Consider the following 21,135-nt stretch of genomic DNA (forward strand, 5'->3'; position numbering starts at 1 on the left):
AACATATTTGTACTCACAGAAGCGCCCGTGGCCTAATGGATAAGGCGTCTGACTTCTAATCAGGCGATTGTGGGTTCGAGTCCCACCGGGCGTGTCTCATGTAAATAAAGTCTGTGGTGTTAATTGGTCGCTTTTGTGGGAATCCGACTTATCCGAAAAACTAATCAGGTGATTCGAAAAATTTAATTTTTTTTAACAAATATATAATTAAGAAATATTAATTACATTTTTTACATTCTATAAAAAATATTTATTGTTTATTTATAAAATAAATTTATATATTTTTAAACAATTATTTATTCGATTTAGTAAATATATTTAATTTTTTATGATTAGATTTTAAAATTTAAATCTATATAAGATAGTTTTTGTTATTATGTGTTTACATTAAAATATTATTAATATTTTTTGAATTTTATTTAATTTTTTTAAAAAAATCAATATTGAGTTGATCAAGTTAAATCGGATTAGTCGGGTTTGAGTTGTGAATTTTCGGGTTCGGATTGAACAATTTTTACGTAGTAATATGTATCGCTTAGACGCGATCTACAGAAATTGACACCCGTATCGTCGTACATGTTTTCGACCAGTTCAGTGGACCAAAAATCTTGCTAATTTTTTTTTAAAATGTATGGAGAAAATTTTTCTCGATCCTGAGATCTCAAATTGTTGTATCTTCGAGGAAAGGGAAAAAAGGTTGAAAGTTAATAAACAAAATCTACTCCATATTTTATCAACAAAACATCTTAATCATCGATGTCGCCGCAATCAGGCTACCAACAACCACATGTTTTGCAGCCACCATTTTTGCAAATTCGACGACCAGTTCATGCCCCCAGGCTCCAAATGAGGAATGTTACGATGATCTTATCTTCGTTTTAAGAAACTTTAAGAATGCTTTAGCTTAATCGCATGTTGTACTGAATAATAAATCGGATTTGGCGGCGTTCAAGAAACTGGAGGGACATGTTATGCAACATATCGTTGAACACTTGAACAAATATCATAACTTGTCCATCATATATGGCAATGATTCTTCAGTCATCCAAATGGCAAACCACTTTCACCACAATAACAAATTTGAAGAACTGTTGTTTGTCAAGAATCAAACAGAGTATGTTTCTTAGAACCACTTACATTGGGGAGCAGCATAGAATTTGAGCTGATTCAACAGCGAGCCTAACACTTTCAAAACTACCGAGTTCCTGAGCAATGGCGAAGAATGGATACACACAACTTAATCAGCTGGAGCCCGAGCAAAACCTTGAATGTGCTTCTAGGAGACTAATTAACAGGATGTCACAAGCTTTACGAACCTAACCCTCATCTTGAAAAGGCCTACTCCCACGATGATGAAATGTAACAGCTGAAACTGAAAAACAAATACACCTGGGCAGTAACAATAACAAAAGAAACTCCTCATCCAGCTTCAGCATATAGTTCTGTACTTTCTGAACTAAAAAAAAAATTGATGTTTCTAAAAATAATGCTTTTATTGACCTCCTTCATGGTTGTTTAAAAGAGCTGTATTGCTAGCCACTGGCAAGCCTTGAGGCAACAAATCCAAAAAATTAAATAAAATGTTCGTGTTCTTGTAACCTGAATTCATCCTAATTATTTTCTTGCTCTTCTAGCCAATGCCTGTCTTATTCCTGAGGCTTCCTCTTGCATCATATTCTCCCCTAATCTGCCACTACTTTGAAAGTGAAAGTCACCCTCATCCAACTCTTGGCAAAACGTCGAATAGTCCTCCCTCCCCAATAACATGTTATGAAGTATCGAGCAAGCACCAACATAAGCAACCGCAACCTTGTATTCCTCCTTCATTGCTCCACTCAAAACACCCCATTTTCGCAAACTCGAAACGACTTTTAACGAAGAAACACACATTGATTTGTATACATTATTGAAATTGTCCTCAACTGATCCTGCCTCAGGATCCACGAAAGGTACTAATAAGAAAGGAAGCAAAGGATACTCCCCATTTCCTACTAAATACTGAGGTACACACACATCATTCACATGCAACGGTCTCGAATTCAGGATCACACCATTTTCAATATCTTTAAACAAACTAGTTGATCTCAATATCCGTGAGTCAGTTTTATTACCACGAAATCCAGCAATTATGCTCAATATTCTTGATGATGAGTCCACCACGATTTGAGCAGCAATGCTATCTTGTTGGGCCTCGTCTTCTATCATGGCATCCGAAGAATTGCCTTTTTTGATCAAGAACCTAGCGCAATTCACAACTCCACAGCAATTTGGAAGACCTGTGAGACTCTCGAACTGCGTTGACACAGACTCTAATTCGGGTTGACTTGGAAACCCTACCCAGAATCGAAAGTTGGTGCAGAGCACTCGGCAGAGCTGTTTGACGCAAAATCTTGAAGCAGCCTCAGAAACACAGAAACGGCCAGAGATCTCAGGGTAATCGGCGCCAGTGACAAGCCGGAAAACGCCGATCCCGAGCCTTACCTCAGCTGTTAAATTGAGAGGCGACTCGACCGGGTCACGGCAGTCGAGCAACGGTTCAAGGAGCCCACAGAGCCATTCAAATGTAGATATCCTCATGCCAAAAAATTGCTTGAAAGACTCAGGGTTCCGAGGAACCGTCGAGTCCATCCGGAGAGATTGTCTGAGACCGAACCCGGCTCCATCTTCTCCTTCCGACACATCCGGGTTTTGGAAATGAGCCCGCTTCCGCTTTCTTGAAAAAGAACAGAAGGACAGTGTGGCAACAGTATTTGAAGTTAAAAGACAATGGTGCAGGAGAGGAAAAATAATTTCTATGAAATCTTGAGAGGGAGTAAATGAGGCTGAGAAAATGAGGACGAGGAGGAGAAGAAGTTGGGACATCAGAGAGGAAAGCGAGGCGGCTAAGGCTCGGGGATTCATTTTCTGCGTCCCAAGTGCTATTTGTGACAGAAAAATGGAGTGAAGTTTTTCGACTCCCGTGCAGATGGAGACAAACAGATTTGTAGGCTGAGTTCTTGGCAGGTAGATCCGACACTTGTTATTGGACACTCGTTTTTTAACACGAGGTCAAATATGAATATAAACTTTTTATTTTTCATATATATTAAGAATATTTTATTTGAATATTTTATTTTATTTTATTTTATTTATTCATTCAGAAAATATTTACACTTCAGTAAAAGACAAGAAAAAATGCTTCTAAATTTAGAAATTGAAAAATATATTTAAGACAATAGATAAATAAAAAAGAACCTATACAATCGAAATGAAGTAGGTCTCTTGTGAGACGGTCTCACAAAATTTTATCTGTGCGACAGGTTAACCACACCGATATTCACAATAAAAAATAATACTCTAAGCATAAAAAGTAATATTTTTTCATTGATGACCCAAATAATAGATCTGTCTCACAAAATACGACCCGTGATCGTCTCACACAAATTTTTGTTATCGAGACGAAGGAATACAAGTTAATACCTTATAATTTCAAAAAACCCTGAGAAATTTATTGTTCCTTGCGGTTTAATTAACCATGTTTTTTAGTTTGTCATTTATTATAAGCAAAAATTTATGTGAGACGATCTCACGGGTCGTATTTTGTGAGATATGTTTTTTATTTGGATTACCAATGAAAAAGTATTACATTTTATGCTAAGAATATTACTTTTTATTGTGAATATCGGTAATGTCGACTCGTCTCACATATAAAGATTCGTGAGAACGTCTCACAAAAGATCTACTCATTATTATAAGTGACCAAAGCAAAAGTTTCTTAACCCAAATTTCTTGGTTTGTCATCCAATTTAATTTTTAGGCTGCAACCACAAACCACATAAAAGAAACGTGGTTTAAAATTTATCAGGAGAAAAATATATGTATTTGATACTTTGGCTAGAGGAAAGTGTGAAAAATGATAATCGAAGTGTCGATGGTGACCGACTGTCATTTTGACAAGTCCAAAAATTACTAACTTAGCTCATCGATTTTATGAGACGAGATAGATCTGACCAATTTTGTGTTAGATTTAGCTGATTTTAATGGGGTTAGGGTTACGTGTCAAATAATTTTAATATAATATTATAAAATACAAATTTTCGAAATATTTTTTTGTTCTATAGTAAAGTAACCTTGATTTTTAAAATTTTCCTGCTAAATTAAAATCGTCAAAGCTTAAACAAAATCTAGAGAATTCAACCGAAAATTAAATGCCAATGTAGCTGGACATTCATCCTCTTCCTTTTTCCTTGTAGCTTTTCAATATAAAAAGGAAAATACAACTCACTGTAATCGAATGGCACTGACGAGAGCACAGTACGGTGTAGGCTTTAATGCACCAGATATCGAGAGGAATACGAAGAACATGCATATTTTTAACGTAGTTGGCCTCATTTTCTTACGTTATTTCAAGAATATAATAATCACATCTTCCCACGGATCACGTGTTTTCGCTTTTTTACGGGAAAAAAAACATAAATTTAAGTGTGTCCGATTCGAGCCACGGTTAGAATTCCTTTTGATTTTCTGGTGGTGGTCTTTTTGGGTCAATGGAGGATTAGACTAGGAACTTGAGCCAAGCTAACACCCCGAGTCTCTGTCTGGGAGAACAGGTGGAATGGTGGGGACCAATGGCCCATCGGGCTCCAAGCCGAATATGGGCATGCCGGAGAGGCCACCGGTGACCAAGAAGTCCAAAACCGAGCCTACCGACGCCTCAGGCTCTGATGATTATTCCCAAGCAGAAACACACCCTCCGGGCCCCATCTTCCCCGCCGGACGCCGCTTCTCTCCAATTCCATCTGTCAATTCCGCCTCATCCACCGCTACACCCGCAGTCACTTACCTCGGCGGTGGAACCAGCAGCAACGATAGTGATGATGCCTTCAGCTTCAATTTCTCCGATCGGGACTACGTCTTCCCATCCAATCTCGGCCCATACTCCACTCGCCGAAACCTCAGCATCAAATCTTCTTCTTCATCTTCTCTGTCGAAACAGCAGGGGTCAGCTCAATTTCCTGCTCGTAGCACTTCCATGCCACCAAATTTGAGTGGCTCTGCAGTAGACTCCGCACGCCGGAGCAGTAGGACGAAGCTGAAAGCTGACAAAGATTTGAAGGCATTGTCACTTCAAGCCTCCACGGCGGGTTTAGTCCCTTCTCCCAGAGTAGCATCAATTCGTGATCCAGCCCATTCCAGTAGTATGCAGGAGAATTCATCATTCGGGAGCGCTTGGAGATTAAAATTTGTGAGTGGTTTTTTTTTCTTTTTTCCGTGACATGTTCTTTTCTTTCTTTCTTTCTTTCTTTCTTTCTTTCTTTCTTTCGTTTTCAGTGTTTAGTTGATTATTACTTCATACTTAATATTGGAAGATCACAAGGGATCTTGAATAGAGTTGGATTCTTGCTCTTAATTGTTGTTACGTAGGGTTCGTGTACTGTCCCATTTGCTTCTTAGGCTTCAATTGTTGCTTGGAGCTATTTTCATTGATGAATTTGTGATTGTGTTCTATGCTTGCACCTGCAGCTCATGTTTCTCAGTATACTATCACTACTGTACACAGTTGGGTTGCGATATGAAATTGCAAGGCTTGAGGTAATTTCAAAGTTCCAAGTAGAGTGTGTCTATTTTCATTTTTTGTCATGTGAATACCGCAGGAATGTTGTGGCTGAATGCAAACTTATAGCGCCTTTTGGTACCCTTTGTTTCTTATGGTGTTTGGTGTGTCGATTGGGTATATCATGATATATACCAAATGACGTTACGAATATGATTTGTCATTAAATCCTGATTAAGAAAGATGGATGTGTTTGCAGGAAGAAAACGCCGACATACGTAGGTTATGCTTTCATAAAAATTACATTGATAGAAATCAGGTAAAAGCTATGGAGCTTGAAAATGGAAGTTCATTCTTGTGGTTAGGGCACTGTGACAGTAGAACTATTGCTCTGTACACTGTTATTGTTACTCTCGTTACTCCATTTATGGTGTACAAATATCTTGACTATCTTCCACGGATCAAGAATCTTTCAAAGAGGACAAAAGATAACAAAGAGGAGGTCCCGTTGAAGAAAAGAATTGCCTATAAAGTTGACGTGTGTTTCTCTGTTTATCCTTATGCGAAGCTTCTTGCACTTCTCTTTGCGACACTGTTTCTCATCGGATTTGGGGGCTTGGCACTGTATGCTGTAAGTGATGGCAGTTTTTCTGAAGCTCTTTGGCTTTCTTGGACCTTTGTGGCAGACTCAGGAAATCACACCGATAGAGTTGGTACAGGTCCAAGAATTGTCTCAGTTTCTATAAGTTCAGGAGGCATGCTTATATTCGCCATGATGCTTGGACTTGTTTCCGATGCAATTTCAGAAAAGGTGGATTCATTGCGTAAAGGCAAGAGTGAGGTCATTGAAAGTAACCATATCCTCGTTCTAGGATGGAGTGATAAACTGGTAATTCTATAACAAATATTGCTATAAGCGATTGTGACTTGTAACTCTGTCCGGCCATATTGTGTCTCCTAGGGTTTTTGATGTTATCTCACAAAACAATGCAACTTAATTTAATTTTACCTTTTTCTTTCTCCTCAACTTTAAGGAGAAACAGGTGCTTAATAGGTATGTGTATGCTTTTATTCCTTATCATTTTGACGCCCCCTGCTGATTTGCTGTTTGTAGTTACACTCTACATTTTTGTCTTCTCCCGTAGAGACTATGAGAAATACTATCGTTCAATGAGCGTCGTGATATGTTGAACGTCGACATGCAATTGAATTTTGTGATTGTTCAATTAGATAAATTTTTTTTCTTAATTGTTAGAAATTATCCTTTATTACAGGGTTCACTTTTGAAGCAGCTTGCAATAGCAAATAAGAGCATTGGTGGTGGTGTTATTGTTGTACTTGCTGAAAGAGACAAGGAAGAAATGGAGATGGACATAGCAAAGCTTGAATTTGACCTGATGGGAACATCGGTTATCTGCAGAAGCGGTAGCCCTCTTATACTCGCTGACTTGAAAAAGGTAGCTTTTTCTATTCTGACAATAACCCATATATATTCCCCCTTGTCGTAGCAGGATACTGAGATGTATTTTTAAGAATTAATCTTCTACAAAAATCAAATTCTTTTGGTCATCCCAAAGTCCCACCCCTGACCGCCGACCCCAACTGAGCGCAATAATTTTTTCTTTTATCCTATACCCTGTGTTTGTCAAGCAGGTCTCAGTCTCCAAGGCACGGGCAATCATCGTATTGGCATCTGACGAAAATGCTGATCAGGTCCCTACTTTTATTTCAATAAGTCTTCTTATTGTTAAATTTTAGAGTCGCTAGTTGCTTATTTCTTTGGAATTTCATATTAGAGTGATGCACGTGCTTTAAGGGTTGTGCTCAGTCTTACTGGTGTGAAAGAGGGTCTAAGAGGCCATATCGTTGTGGAAATGAGCGATCTTGATAATGAGCCTTTGGTCAAGCTTGTTGGAGGAGAACTGATAGAAACAGTTGTTGCCCATGATGTGATTGGGAGACTGATGATACAATGTGCTCTCCAGCCTGGCCTGGCTCAGGTTAGCTATGATTCTGTAGATCTTCATATACGTTGTACGATTGCTAGTCGAAATGAAGCTGGAGTATCTCAATAACTTATCATTCATAGAGCATACCTTCTATAAAGGTGAAAATTGTGGAGATCCTAGAACATTAGTCTTCGAGTTAACTATAAATCGTGTTTCTGTCCTTTCCTTTATTGTTTTGTCAATGTCTTTAACATGTCGAATATCATTTACCCCTTTTTTCTTATCATAAATTTGTATTCACAATCACATTACATTCTTATTAGTTACTACAGATTTCATTAGTGATGAACTAATAGTGTTGGCAAATGATCTCGATTGTTCGTTCAAAACTTGTCTGGGTGGAAAAACCAGGTTTCCCTTATCATCTAAATATGATTAATCAAAGGAAGTTGTGACTAAAAAGAGCTATATGTTAATTCGTATATTTCAGAATTATAGGACTGTAAGTGTTATCCATGATGTGTTGATATAGTAGACAGTTGACAAATTATTCAAGGCTGCCTTCTGCATCTACATTTGGAAACTAAAGTTTGAAATACGGTTTACACAAAACTTATTTGTCTCGGTTTCTTGTTCTCCAATTACAAGGTCAAAAACTTGTAGCCTCCACTATAAAATTTCTGGAAATTTGCCAAAAAAATGAAGGAGTAAAATTCTCTCTCAAGTGTGCTAAACAATGATCCATTGAACAAGACTCGCCATTGTTACTATTTGTCCACAGGTGCCTAAAAAGTGTAGATTTGCATCTTTGCATAATTCAACAGTAGTTAATGGAATCCATTCTCCAACAATTAGATGAATTATTATAGTTCCACTTGGCAGATATGGGAAGACATTCTAGGGTTTGAAAATGCTGAGTTCTACATCAAAAGATGGCCTGAACTGGATGGTACTCGTTTTGAAGATGTACTTGTATCTTTTCCTGATGCAATCCCTTGTGGAGTTAAGGTTGCTGCAGATGGCGGAAAGATTAAAATGAATCCAGGTGATAAATATGTTCTAAAAGAAGGTGATGAAATCCTTGTCATTGCCGAGGATGATGACACATATGCCCCCAGTTCCTTGCCAGAGGTCAACCTCTTTACTCCAACTTTATGATAAGATCACTAGTATAACATTGTTTAAAATATGGAGATCTTTGACTTGGGATGTGAAGGCTTAATCTTAGATTTATATCACATTTATACATGAATAGTTTTGTCTGGCTCACTGCTCTCAAATTTCTATTAATGGACAGGTTAATAGGTTTTGTGTACATTATCTGTAGGTAAACTGGCTTAAAATAACCCATTTAAGAATCCTTGTCACATGGTCTGAACATTGGTTTTCGCTTTGTGCTGCAAAATGACAGTAACTTCGTGCTGAGCCCATCTAATATTTTGCATGTCGAAAAAAGAAAAGAGAAGAAAAGAAAAAACAGAGTTGAATGAGGTAGGCATTGTATAGATTTGTTTGTCACTATCTTTTAAAAAGGTTAATATTTACACCTTTTTTTGGATTTAAAATGCAAAATATTGATAATGGGTGTATTGATGTTCAAATAGTTGAGGTACCTTATGACACGAGGTTAGGTCCAGTAGCACACATAGTTAATTGATTATCATGATTTAATTTTATTATTCTCAAGTACTTTTCTCGCATTTGTTTTGTAAATTGGTCTCCTCCTGGGAAGACATATATTTTGGAAAGTCTCAAAGCATAAACTTTCATCTCCAAAGATTTTTCGACCTAAATGCTTGTGATATTTATTGTCATTTCATGTTTCAGAGTTGAACAAATTTTTTACCATTTGTTGTTCCCATCCTATTGTCATCTTGTTAGCTTACTCTTAACGAGGCAAGTTAAAATAGCGATGCATACTCACATGGTATAGACACTATATTATAGCTGTGATTACACTTTTTTCTAGAATGGTGTTGTTCTCATGTACGCGTCTTGCTTTCTGCAGCTCCGGAAGGGCCTATCTCCCAGGATAACTGATCCTCCGAAATTCCCTGAAAAGATTCTATTTTGTGGTTGGCGACGTGATATTGATGATATGATTATGGTGATTTTTGCACTTATCACATTCATTTTCCTCGACTTTCGTACTTATCTTAAAAGTGACTCTAGTTTCCTTTCATCTTTTATGGTTCTTTTGATTTGCTGTAATTTGATATTGATGACCAAGATTTTCTTTGCAGACTTATCACATTCTTTTACTTTGACTTTCATACTTATTTTAAAAACAGCTCTTGTTTCTTTCAATTTGCTAAAATAAGCTGATCTTGTGAGCTATATTTTCTGTGTCTAGAGCTGGCTTTGGCTTCCTCAACAAATTGCTGTTGCTCATTTTGAAATTTAAGTCAACTGTACTAAAGGAATGTGGAAGAGAGTATTAAAAATGAAATAGAAGGTGGCACATTTTAGCATGCGTTAGTTTTCAGGCTTTACCAGATCCAGACATTAAGCAACTGCTGTTCTAAATATAAATTAGCTTACTCAACACGACTAATTGCAATTCTACATATAAATTAATCTAACCAATACTCTACTTATTGCAATGAATGCACAATTTAGTTTTACCAACCCTCTAAAACCTATATACTACAGTTCGACACTGGTAATACACGAATAAAGTGGTTTAAATCTAAACTTGTAGACTGTCCTATTACTTGAGAGTTGGTAATGGGATATACTTGGAACTGTACTAGTCGATCAGCAGAGAAAAATGGTTATTTTACTTGCTTGTGGATAATTTAATTAAAATGGAAAATCTCTTCTTGTGGAGAATGGTAGATAACAACTCATAGCACTCCATTAGACAATTACGAAACTTATCATGTGTGTGCTTGCTTTTGGTCTTTCCCTCTATATATACCAAAAATTGATACTTACTCTTCTATTTGACTTCTCTTGTAGTGTTTTTCTTAAAGGAGAGAACCTTGAACACGTCATTTCATTAAAACCAGCACATATTGATTTGTCTTGTAACCTATCTAGTCAGAATTTTCCGAGTTTGAAGACGTTTTCTAGCCAAGTCCTTTTCAAGTGTAACGAAAGTTCAAAACCAATGATACCCTTGAAGATTAAATTAGGCATTTGTTGGAAACATGAAATATTAAGAATCTCACTTCTCTAATAACTGAAGTTTTGAATAAATTAGCCAAGAGGGTTCTGATCTCAAATCTCACCTTCACTCATAGATGGAGAAAGAATTTCATGTACTAAAATTCGATAAAATAATCTTGGTTCCACATGAGGGACCTGGTTGAGCACATTAACAATTAATTCTTTAAATTTCTGTGATATTAAGCTTTTAGATGACGTGCTCTTTTGATGAAACTGCTTATATGCAAGTTCATACAAAGCTTCACTGCTTGATAAGTTTCTCAAGCCTGTTTATGAAATTGGAAATGTGTGTTTAATCACACACTATATAAATGAAAAAAATTGTCGGGATTTTTACATCAAAGTTTGTTGTATCTCATATATAATAGTTTGGTGCACACTGCCATTTATAGGTGTTAGAAGCATTGTTGGCTCCGGGATCTGAATTGTGGATGTTCAATGAGGTTCCTGTGAACGATCGGCACCAAAAATTAACAGATGGTGGCCTTGATATTCTTGGGTTAGTGAATATAAAACTAGTCCATAAGGACGGGAATGCCGTCATCAGACGGCATTTGGAGAGTCTTCCTTTGGAGACTTTTGACTCTGTAAGTTTCATCTTTAGAATGCACCAATATGCTGGAAATTATCTAATTGTGATAGTTGTGCTATTGGAAAATTTTCAAATGGGACTTGGATAGAGAAGTATTTTGTTTTCTGATCTAAAGCATTTTGCACTAGAATGCTATTGTTTTTGTTATGGCATCTTAAAATTATTTTGTTCCATTATGGGATTGAGATTGAGGCAAACAAATGCAAGATTTTGATGTCTATATTTTCCGAACGCAAAAGGTCCGTATTGTTATTCTGGAAAAACTTCTTGGTCAAATATCAGGTTTGCATATGCTGTTCCTGACTTCTTGTGATTTAAAAGAAACTGTACTTGCATTCGCTCTTGCCTGAAGTTTAGTTTTATAGCATTACTCTATGACAGGGCTTCGAATAAGACCTTCACCTTTGTAAATCAGGCAGAAATTGTTATCTGCTATTCTAATTCTATACCATCAGGTTTGGCATTGCCAAGGTAGGAATCATATTGATCATGCCCTCATCACATTTCCATGATAGAGAAGTGGCTCTAAGTTCTATTTGTTAAAAAATGTTTTCAGCTTCAGATTTTTGTTTCTACTGATGTTACTGGGATTAGGTACTGAATTTAAATGAAGACTTCTGAAATTTATGTTTTGATCCACGTTGTCGTGACCATTACTAACTCTAAGAGAACAGATTTTAATTCTTGCAGATGAATCTGTGGAAGACTCTATTGTCCAGTCTGATTCACGATCTCTTGCTACCCTCCTCCTTATTCGTGATATACAGGTCATTCTCTATCTGTGTTTGGTAGATGCATTTATAATATAATGTGATTCAATGAGTTCCGGTTGATTACTATTTGAATTCAAGACCAAGTTCTAATTGTTTGAGCCATTTTTAGTCTTTTAAATGTAATTGGGCCTGCAGACATTACTTTTAATGTTTTATCTTATCGTTTCCTTTTGTCATGCATTATTTAGCTTACTTCTTGGAATAGCATTCTAAATGAGTAGTATAGCCGTAAGGCATAAGTGTTGGGGTCTTATACAAGTGATGCCTTATTAATAAGTATTATTCGGCTTTTAACTTAATTTATATTTCATTATTCTTGTATTATTGTATTGTGAGCAACGTAGAAGCTTGTTTTGAGAGCCATAAATAATTCCGGACACCTGTAAATTTTCATGTACGATGTATAAGGTTAAAATACGTTTTGCCCTTCCTAAACTTTTAGTATTTTAGTTTTGTCCCAAAAGTGTTATTTCAGGCTCGGCTACTCTTCTCAATGTTATGTTCTAAAATATAAATCAAATTAGTTTGGTATCATATATACGTGTTTAAACTTGATGCAGTATCGATCTAATAATATGTGCATGGAAACCTTATTTTAATAAAAAAGAATTTCTCAAGTTCCTATGTCATTTGTACAAATGTAAATATCCTTAGTTTATTTTGTTTGAGCCGAATTTTTTAATGCAACTCTGGTCCACGGTTCCTACCGGGGTTTTTCTGTCTAATTTTTCGCCACGCATGTTGATTCTATATCAATACTTGGTTACTGATTAAAGTACTTGGATAATTATTTACTCCAGTCAAAACGGCTGCCATACAAGGATGCAAAATCCATTCCTTTAAGGCATTCAGGATTCTCACAAAGTTCTTGGATTCGGGAAATGCAGCAAGCTTCGGACAAATCAATTATTATAAGTGAGATATTGGATTCTAGAACTCGAAATCTTGTGTCTGTGACAAGGATCAGTGACTATGTATTGTCAAATGAGCTGGTGAGCATGGCTCTAGCCATGGTTGCAGAAGACAAACAAATCAATCGTGTACTTGAAGAACTATTTGCTGAGGAGGTATGCTCATCACCAATCTAGCTTTCCGAGGTTTCCTTCAGTAATAATTTATATATAGTAGGGCAGTGTAAAACGTCAAGACTGGTTGGGGGGAACTGATTGAGGGTGATTTAGTAGTATCAACCTAATTTTTGTTTTTCTATTTCATGTGAAGTTTTATTCTCGTTTGATTTTACAAGTCGTCCTTCTCACTACCTTTCCCCCTTTCTTCGTCCGAACAAGTCAAAGAATTTGAAATCTATAACAAATTTTATTAATTCCTGCACGAGCTTAGTAATTTTCCAAAAATAAGTTGCATGATAATGTTCATCACAGACAGCGGAAGCTTTTAAACGTTCTTCTATTTTTATGTGATTTAGTTATCCCTTTTTACTCATCTGTGAGGAGTTTGAAATTGGAATTCTGAAACAAAGTTTTCTTTCAAATTATAAAACTGCAAACTCTGCAGAAATGTATATTGGTCGAGTATTCACTTACCCAATTTTGACACATATCTGTTCCGACTCTTCAGGGAAACGAGATGTGTATAAAGCCTGCAGAATGCTATCTTTATGACCAGGAAGAGCTTTGTTTCTACGAAATAATGATCAGGGGACGTCAACGCAAAGAAATTGTAATTGGGTATCGTCTCGCAACAGCAGAGCAGGCTGTGATCAACCCTGTGGGCAAATTGATGACACAGAAATGGTCTATAAATGATGTTTTTGTCGTCATTTCGTCAGGTAAATGACGAGGAACAAAGAAGTGCCTGAATACTGATCCCCAAAATATTGGGACGACAAAGTTTGCCTAATACTATGCTACACGATGACAAAGTTCGGAGCAGTCGAGCAGCACACCCTCACATCGAGCAGCAACTACGATGGTACTTTTGCTACGCCATGTTTATCAAATTTATATTCGAGAAAGATGAAGGGAACTTCAAATGTGGAGAGAGGCGCATGCACTTGGCCTTCTTTTCATTAATGCTAGAACAATGCAATCGCCGGAATCTATTTCTAGCTTTTTTGTTGTTCTTAATGTTATCTACAGTTCAAAAATTAAATAAAATCAGAAAGCACTTGAAATGTTCTAATATAACCAAAAGATAGTAATAAGTTTGTACGATTACTAGTTCTTCTTAAGATGGGTTTATTTTAATCATGGTTTGAAAGATAATTACGTACAAAGGCTTACAGCACATAAATCACAAACCAGAACGTACCAAACAAAACAGAAGAAATTCAATATCTTAATGTACAATACAATGTTGTTAGGACATCTCTTTCGAACTAACACTACTCAAGTACATCCATATTTAAACGAGATCTCTAAAGCATTTTATTATACAAGTACAAGTAAATATCAAGTCAAACTATAACACAGCAAGAACTCAAATTCTTCACTATTTATTCCCATGGAGAATTTGGCAATTCAAGTATCACCACCCATAGCGTTATCCCATGCCTTCATCCCACTGTGGCCATGTCGCGGACTCAAAACAACCGGGTTCATAACCACATTCTGCCTTGAAGGCGAGTAGTAATTGTGAGGGACAGGATCAACTTGGTAACTCACCCCCTCAACTCGGCCTACAGACCTCACAGACATAAGCCTTTCGGGCCCAACACTTCTGTTGAAATCAATAGGTGGCTTGGGAGATTGGTAGGCAGGATAGTGTGGCTGTCTATAATTCTGATAATATTGGTGAGGAATTTGATGAACATAATGGCTTGTTTGTTGTGGAGAATTTAAGCTACATATGCTAGGCATACTGTGCACCTTGTGCATATTGATACGGCTACTTTGATGGTTTCCATGAATCATGGCTTCGTTGTTTATGGTTTCCGTGGTGCAGCTATCTGGTGACCTTGGGGAAGAGCATGCCGAGGAAACTAAAGAGCCATGTTGAACGGAATTGATAGTTGGGTGTTGTTTCATGCTGAATGGAGTAGAGGGGATCATGCCATTGATAGCATCAATATACCGTTGCTCGAGCCCGTGGGGATCAACATATCCCATTTGGTTCTCCAACGAAAAGGGGTTTGCAGGGAACAGGAATGCTCGAAGTTTTGGAGCTCCAGCAGCTTCATAATTGATCGCTTCATCCATCATGTGGCGTAGATCTTCATCAGATCTCACCGAGACCAAGGAATCGAGGTCCTCGGACAAAACTTGGTACTTCAGGATCATTTCTCCTTCGATTAGATAAGTGAGCTTCTTCATAAGTTCTGTAAATAATGAAACCACTCACAGTGAGAAAATTTAAAGCCAGGTTCCAAGATTCAGCATCTTCTCTTCTCAAGAGACATTCCATTGTAAATCATGCCTCAACTCTAAATCATTGCATTTGCAATCCACCACCACAGAAAAGTTTTGCAATCCAAACCGTACAAGTAATATGAATAAAGAGATGAGTAGAGATCAATGCATAACAATATGCAAGAATTTTAGATAACTATCTCATCTACCATATAAATTATAGATCAGAGAAAAGATAATCGATGACCTTGAAGTCGAACATTTTTTTTCCGTAAATAAAGAAAGTCAGGCGTTGTGATCGACTATTTCATTCTGCAATCCATATCATTAAGGCTCGTTATGTTTGAGGGGTAAAATCCATCCCCTTCATGCAAAAAATTCTCAAAAAAATACAATCGTTCCAAATATCTAACTTCTTATTTTAGTTACCAAAAAAAATGCGGATTAAAAAAAATGAAAACGCAGAGAGTGAAACTCTGAACCTTGGAAAGGAATGTCCCGCGGCACAGAAATGACACGGGTTTCGCCGCCAACATACTTGAGGTGGCGGTCGGCGGGGCGGGGGAGGATCTTTCCGCCGTGACTGCACAAGAACTTGATCCTGTTCTTGGGCGAATTGGGGGCTGAATTTGGTGCCGAACCCGGAGCAATCTCAACACCTTCTCTCGACATTGCAATGGAATTTTGTAGGCAAAAATCAATGGGAGAGAGAATTCGAAGAGAGGGGATGAGAACGTAAGAGTTCGTTGGTATTTATAGGCACCATAATATAAATTAAAATATTGATTATCTTATTATTTAATTAATATTTTTTAAAATATTTGACTAGACAAAAACTTGTGTAAGACGGTCACACAAGTCGTATTTTGTTAGACAGATCTCTTATTTAAGTCATCCATAAAAAATTTTTATTTTTTATTGTGAATATCGGTAGAGTTGATCCATCGTGACATCGTCTCACAAGAGAACTACTCATTTGACTAATAACAATCAGAAGTAGCAATGGATGAGATTGGATTAATTAGCTTTATCATTCAATGTTTCCTCAAATCTCTCCGCCGGTCATTTAATATACAAATCTCTCCGCCGGTCATTTAATATACAACTTCTCCTATTTTTATACAATTGTTTAAGTGAGATATTTTTAAAAAAAATTAGCACTATTGAAATAGGAGTGTTCATTGGTTGGTTCCACTTTACAAAAATTTATTTCGTTTTTCTGTTTTTGGTTTTAGAAATATGTAATCTGATTATTTTTTGAGTTACTATACATTATTAAAACTCAACACGATTTATTTTACATTTTTGATAATGAAAAATAAGACACAAAAATATCTTTTCATGGTAAATTTATTTGCATGAAGAAAAGTTAAGATATTTTCTCATTAATTTAAATTAAGATGGTAAAAAATAGTAATTAATAAAAAGGTTGATACTCAATGATATTATGTGCCTACGGTATATACATATGGAGCTAGGCTACCGACCTACCAATGCATTTTGCAAAAATCGAACTAAAGAGGGAATCCGCCAAAATGAAATTATGAAATTCGGAGCAACATTCTGATAATTAGCATTTTCCATTCCAGATTTATCTTGTTAAATAAATCAAATTAATCTTTTACTTTATACTAATCACAATATATTTAAGGATTGCTATAGATTTCAAATCCTAAAAATTTTATTGTAATTAATAAAATTAAAGTAGAGATAGATTCGAGTTTTTTTAATTATTTAACAACGAAAATAAATTCGAAATAATAGATTTCAAATGACTCCATCTAAGGACGATCTATTTCGTGCACGGTACAAAATGGGGTACAGAACCAGTCCACCATAAGCAACTTATCCATGAGCAGAACTAAAAAATTCTAGCTTTCGAACCTTCAAGTAAATTCGCAAATACGAAATTGGGAATTTAAAGAAAATATATATCTTCCAATACGCACACTAGCAACAATTTAAACCCAGGCTACGACATTAATAAGAACACAGGCCAAATTTTAAAAACGAGAAAATAACTACTCTTCTTTGTTCTCCTCAACAACAATGTCATTATTTGTTTCTGCTTTCACTACTTCGTCGACCCTTCGAACATTTTCATCAACACCAAGCACGTCATCCATCATATCGTCCTCCGCGACATTTATATCTTCCACGTCATCCTCATCTTCGTTGTTGCTTTGTCCAGGGATCTTTCTAGTTTTGGGCCCGTGCTCAAGCTGATGAGTCTCAAGTTCTTTGTCCATTGTCTCTTGTAAGTTTGTCGCATCATTGTTTGCTATCCAAGTTTTTCTTCCATTTTGCCACCTTTCCAGACCATTTTCCACATTCGCAATGTACTTTTCTGCAATCTCCTTCTGATACTGTGATAGTTCACTTCTCCTAGCAGACTTCCATTCTTGAAACATCTGATGACAAACAAAGAAATTGCTATATGGAAAATTTATTCTAGCTGAATAGCCCATCTGCAGTTCAAATATTAAACTTGCTGCACATTGCTTCAAGCAATCAAGAAGCAGAAGTTAAGTCTCAGAAAAAAAAAACTCACCTGTTCTTTTTCTTGCTCAAGCAAAGCTTCATCACGATCCTCCAGAGGCTTGGCAAACATGTAATAGATCGGAGGCTCTGTCTTTGTCCTGAAAGATCACAAGCATAGAAAATAGGAGAAATATGTCATACTAAATACAATAGAAATTCATAAGAGCATCCTAACTCCAGACAGCAAGAAATCCGGGTCATTTAACTGCTTCAAGGTTCTGCATATGAATGGACACTTATCTTTTGTGTCAATAAAATTGTGAATATGGACACTTTTTGGAGCAAAATTAATAATAACCTGCACCGTGTAGAAAATAACAGAATCAGCGGTTTTTCCATGCAAGAGGATATTCAAACTATTACCAAAGAAAATGAGGGTACCTTATGAAATTTCCAAGTTTTTTGTGATGCTCACTCCATCGAAGAAACAACAATTCCAATTTCTTTTCCTCCGCCTTCGCAGCAATACGCGCTCTGAGAGTCTGAAAATAACACAGGCAATAGAAAAAAGAATTCGGAAGTGCTACTCTGTTGCTACTATTTTGCATACAGCGGAAAGAATAACATAAAATTTCAGTATATAAACAGAATAGATCAATATTAACATCAAACCAGGTCCCTTTTCCTCTTTTCTGCAATCTGCTCACGCTCTTGCTGCCTCAGCTTTTCACTTTCTTCACGTGCTCGTTGTTCAGCCTCCATGAGCATTTTAATTCAAGTTAATAGACATGGAAAAATTATTATCTTAAAATTTTAAAAAGTACGCAAATCTCTAAGTTCAACTTTTATAGTCACAACTCACAAGCCAGGACAAGCAAGGAGAACAAGAAAAGGGAAAGAAAGTCGCACCCAGTATTTGATAAAATTTCTTCTGGCATCCTCAGTAAAATAATTCAGAGTCTAAGCATACATATGCAAACATATACGAATTTATCAATGCTCTGTATGGACATACACAGGCCCTATATAGAATTAGCCATCATAATCAGTTTTCAATTTAGATCCTTGCAACTTCAGGTTGCTAATCCAAGTACACAATAACTATGCCCACATACGCAAATCAAAGTTTCGTTGAAGTTCATAGTTTTTATAGAGCCACATTGCAGAACCAGCAAGATAGTCCAAGACAGCTAATTTTTCTCACCCGACTTTTAGGATACGCTAGTCCCTGGTGTTTCATTTTGTTTACTCTTCAAAAGGAAAAGAGAAAAGTACACACACCCTTTTCAAAGAGTCAGACCTCCGCATGTATGCTTCCGTACCCGAAAGTTGCTTGTCTTCTTTCCTGAACCTCTGAAAGGGGGCAAACAACAGTAAATGTCCAGACCTCCATTCATCAATCTTTGCACTAGGGGAAAGACAGAATCTCAATACGACTTACAAAGAGTAGCACCTTATAGGCAATAAGCCAAAAACAGACATCTCACTCAAGTTAATACTCCAGAAAGTTCAAATATATAATGATCGGTAACAAATCCAGACCTTTAACAGAGAATTCAATTATTTACATGCTTCTTTGAGATTTTGGCTGAGCTAAATCATAAACGATAAGCAGTGAGCATACCTCCAAAGTCCCAAGAAGCTGACCCAGCATCCTCTTATTCCTGCTAACCAAACTAGGATCCTCATCTTTAGGCAATACCCTTGGAACATGCTCTGCCGGAGGGATTTCAAAATCCTGCATACACCAAGTACAGAACAGAAGAAAACAACTTAAATCCAATTGTCAACAGAACTTCAACACAACAATAGTTGGATAAAAAACTCAAGCACTCAAAACTCAAATTCTTGTACCATTTTAGAGGGCAAGGGCCTCTTATTGCCATCCTGTTGCGGCCAAAGAGATGGCTTCTTTCCACTCTGACTCGCATTTGTATTTTCAATTTCAACAGGTAAATCTTCCCTTTTCACGTCTGTCGCAGCTTCGGAGCCATCATCAGCTATCTCCCCATCCTCAAGCTTCAACACCCAAAATTAAACAATTAGTTTAAACTCGAAATTGCGTACAAGCATTCTCAGCTCCATTCTCAGCTCCACACTGCTAAAATTATTCAAGGGATTTAAACACCTTCACAACAGCAGAAGAAAGTCTCTTTTTTGCTGCTGGCTGGTCCTCCATTTCATTTCTCTCCGCCTGATAAATCAATTGACTTCCAATTATTTCTCTTTCTTCAGCATAAATTATAGCAAGGGTGCAAAAGGAGTTAATAAGAGAATTACGGGCCGAACAAAGCCACGCTGCTTGCCAGTAAAATTGCGAGGACCGGAGTTCGATAAACCACCACGGCGAATCCCCCTAGGATCGCGAAGCCGCTCTGAAATCTGCGTAGAGGAAAACGAGGTATCATGGATAAATACAAAAAACTAAGGCAAAAAAACATCTCCATTAAAATAAAATCACGAGCTTCAGACAGTAGATTTTCGACGTGTATATATATATATATATACCAAACACGGGTATCTACAAATAAATACAAGAAAAAATTTACTTCTCGTTGCTGGCGGTGGAGTTCATCGATCTCTCTGCGGAGTTCTTCCTCTGTCTTTTCAACTACAACCGCGCTGCCCATTGCGTCAACACTGAAACGAAGAAGATCGTGAGCTGCAGATGCAAAAATAAAACCCTTGCGAAGAATTAAGATAAAGTAATATATAAAAATATAATTATTTATATATATATATATATATATATATATTATATTATACTTATTTTTTTTTTTAAAAAGCCCAATCCTTTTTAATGCCAAAATCTCAAAATTTCTGGATTTTGTATAGCCACAATTATATATTAAATTCTGGCAAAAATTTGTGTGAGACAATGTCATATTTTGTAAGGCAAATATCTTATTTGGATCATCCATGAAAAATATTACTTTTTATGCTAAGAGTGTAACTTTTTATTGTGAATATCCGTAGAGTTAACTCGTCTCACAGATAAATATTCGTGAGACTAACTCACAATAAACCTACCCTTAAATAAAAATTAACTCACTTTAATCCCAATAACATATCTCGAATTAGCTTGGTAAATAAAATTAAATTCAAATATTATTAATTTAAATTTAATTACTAGAAAGTTGATATTGTTATGCTTCGAAATATTTAATAATACAAACATTGTTTCGACAGAACTGTCCATTGTCTATCTAAAATTGATGTTTTGTGAAATATCGTTAAATATCATATCGTTAGATAGTGGTACTTTTCATGTAATAAGTGCAAACAAAACGTAAAAACAACCCAAAAACATTATTTATCCCTAGTGGAT

The 21,135-nt window shown here is 36.4% G+C and overlaps 3 protein-coding genes and 1 non-coding gene across 6 annotated transcripts; 2 read left to right on the forward strand and 2 right to left on the reverse strand.

Moving 5' to 3' along the window:
• Positions 1-21: 21 nt before the first annotated feature.
• Positions 22-94, forward strand: TRNAR-UCU (transfer RNA arginine (anticodon UCU)). The gene has a single exon. It is a non-coding gene; the product is annotated as a tRNA-Arg (tRNA).
• Positions 95-4,271: 4,177 nt separating this feature from the next.
• LOC140818786 (probable ion channel POLLUX) lies at positions 4,272-13,924 on the forward strand. 3 transcript variants are annotated; one of them, XM_073178832.1, is made up of 12 exons: positions 4,275-5,224; positions 5,503-5,571; positions 5,793-6,422; positions 6,808-6,990; positions 7,187-7,246; positions 7,330-7,533; positions 8,365-8,613; positions 9,452-9,589; positions 11,046-11,240; positions 11,920-12,012; positions 12,819-13,085; positions 13,597-13,924. In XM_073178832.1, the coding sequence occupies exons 1-12, from the start codon at positions 4,595-4,597 to the stop codon at positions 13,813-13,815; spliced, it is 2,937 nt and encodes a 978-aa protein (XP_073034933.1). In that variant the 5' UTR covers positions 4,275-4,594; the 3' UTR covers positions 13,816-13,924. The 3 variants fall into 3 exon arrangements, with proteins under 3 accessions (XP_073034935.1, XP_073034933.1, XP_073034934.1); XM_073178833.1 differs by having other exon boundaries at positions 4,277-5,224; positions 9,491-9,589; XM_073178834.1 differs by lacking the exon at positions 13,597-13,924 and having other exon boundaries at positions 4,272-5,224; positions 11,936-12,012; positions 12,819-12,978.
• Positions 13,925-14,286: 362 nt separating this feature from the next.
• On the reverse strand, positions 14,287-16,054 carry LOC140818787 (uncharacterized). The gene is made up of 2 exons (XM_073178835.1): positions 15,809-16,054; positions 14,287-15,295 (listed from the first exon to the last, which is right to left on the reverse strand). The coding sequence occupies exons 1-2, from the start codon at positions 15,996-15,998 to the stop codon at positions 14,499-14,501; spliced, it is 987 nt and encodes a 328-aa protein (XP_073034936.1). The 5' UTR covers positions 15,999-16,054; the 3' UTR covers positions 14,287-14,498.
• Positions 16,055-17,217: 1,163 nt separating this feature from the next.
• LOC140818297 (uncharacterized) lies at positions 17,218-20,501 on the reverse strand. Its single transcript, XM_073178222.1, has 10 exons — positions 20,357-20,501; positions 20,088-20,189; positions 19,936-20,001; positions 19,662-19,826; positions 19,432-19,545; positions 19,089-19,160; positions 18,480-18,563; positions 18,249-18,349; positions 17,878-17,965; positions 17,218-17,737 (listed from the first exon to the last, which is right to left on the reverse strand). Exons 1-10 carry the CDS (start codon positions 20,435-20,437, stop codon positions 17,348-17,350), a joined length of 1,263 nt encoding a protein of 420 aa, XP_073034323.1. The 5' UTR covers positions 20,438-20,501; the 3' UTR covers positions 17,218-17,347.
• Between the last annotated feature and the right edge of the window lie 634 nt (positions 20,502-21,135).

This window comes from Primulina eburnea, chromosome 17 (genome assembly GCF_022965805.1).
Source record: "Primulina eburnea isolate SZY01 chromosome 17, ASM2296580v1, whole genome shotgun sequence".
Classification (NCBI taxonomy): domain Eukaryota; kingdom Viridiplantae; phylum Streptophyta; class Magnoliopsida; order Lamiales; family Gesneriaceae; genus Primulina; species Primulina eburnea.

What these genes read in the sequence shown, in the direction of transcription:
- LOC140818786 (XM_073178832.1), top strand. Translation starts at nt 4,595, where the DNA reads ATGGTGGGGACCAATGGCCCATCGGGCTCCAAGCCGAATATGGGCATG. An exon ending in ATGAAATTGCAAGGCTTGAG is followed by an intron (nt 5,572 to 5,792) that starts GTAATTTCAAAG and finishes ATGTGTTTGCAG; the next exon opens with GAAGAAAACGCCGACATACG. An exon ending in TCCTTATTCGTGATATACAG is followed by an intron (nt 12,013 to 12,818) that starts GTCATTCTCTAT and finishes TATTTACTCCAG; the next exon opens with TCAAAACGGCTGCCATACAA.
- LOC140818787 (XM_073178835.1), bottom strand. Translation starts at nt 15,998, where the DNA reads ATGTCGAGAGAAGGTGTTGAGATTGCTCCGGGTTCGGCACCAAATTCA. An exon ending in GCGGGACATTCCTTTCCAAG is followed by an intron (nt 15,296 to 15,808) that starts GTTCAGAGTTTC and finishes CATTATTTACAG; the next exon opens with AACTTATGAAGAAGCTCACT.
- LOC140818297 (XM_073178222.1), bottom strand. Translation starts at nt 20,437, where the DNA reads ATGGGCAGCGCGGTTGTAGTTGAAAAGACAGAGGAAGAACTCCGCAGA. An exon ending in AGCTTCTTGGGACTTTGGAG is followed by an intron (nt 19,161 to 19,431) that starts GTATGCTCACTG and finishes GCCCCCTTTCAG; the next exon opens with AGGTTCAGGAAAGAAGACAA. An exon ending in AAAAGAGGAAAAGGGACCTG is followed by an intron (nt 18,350 to 18,479) that starts GTTTGATGTTAA and finishes TGTTATTTTCAG; the next exon opens with ACTCTCAGAGCGCGTATTGC.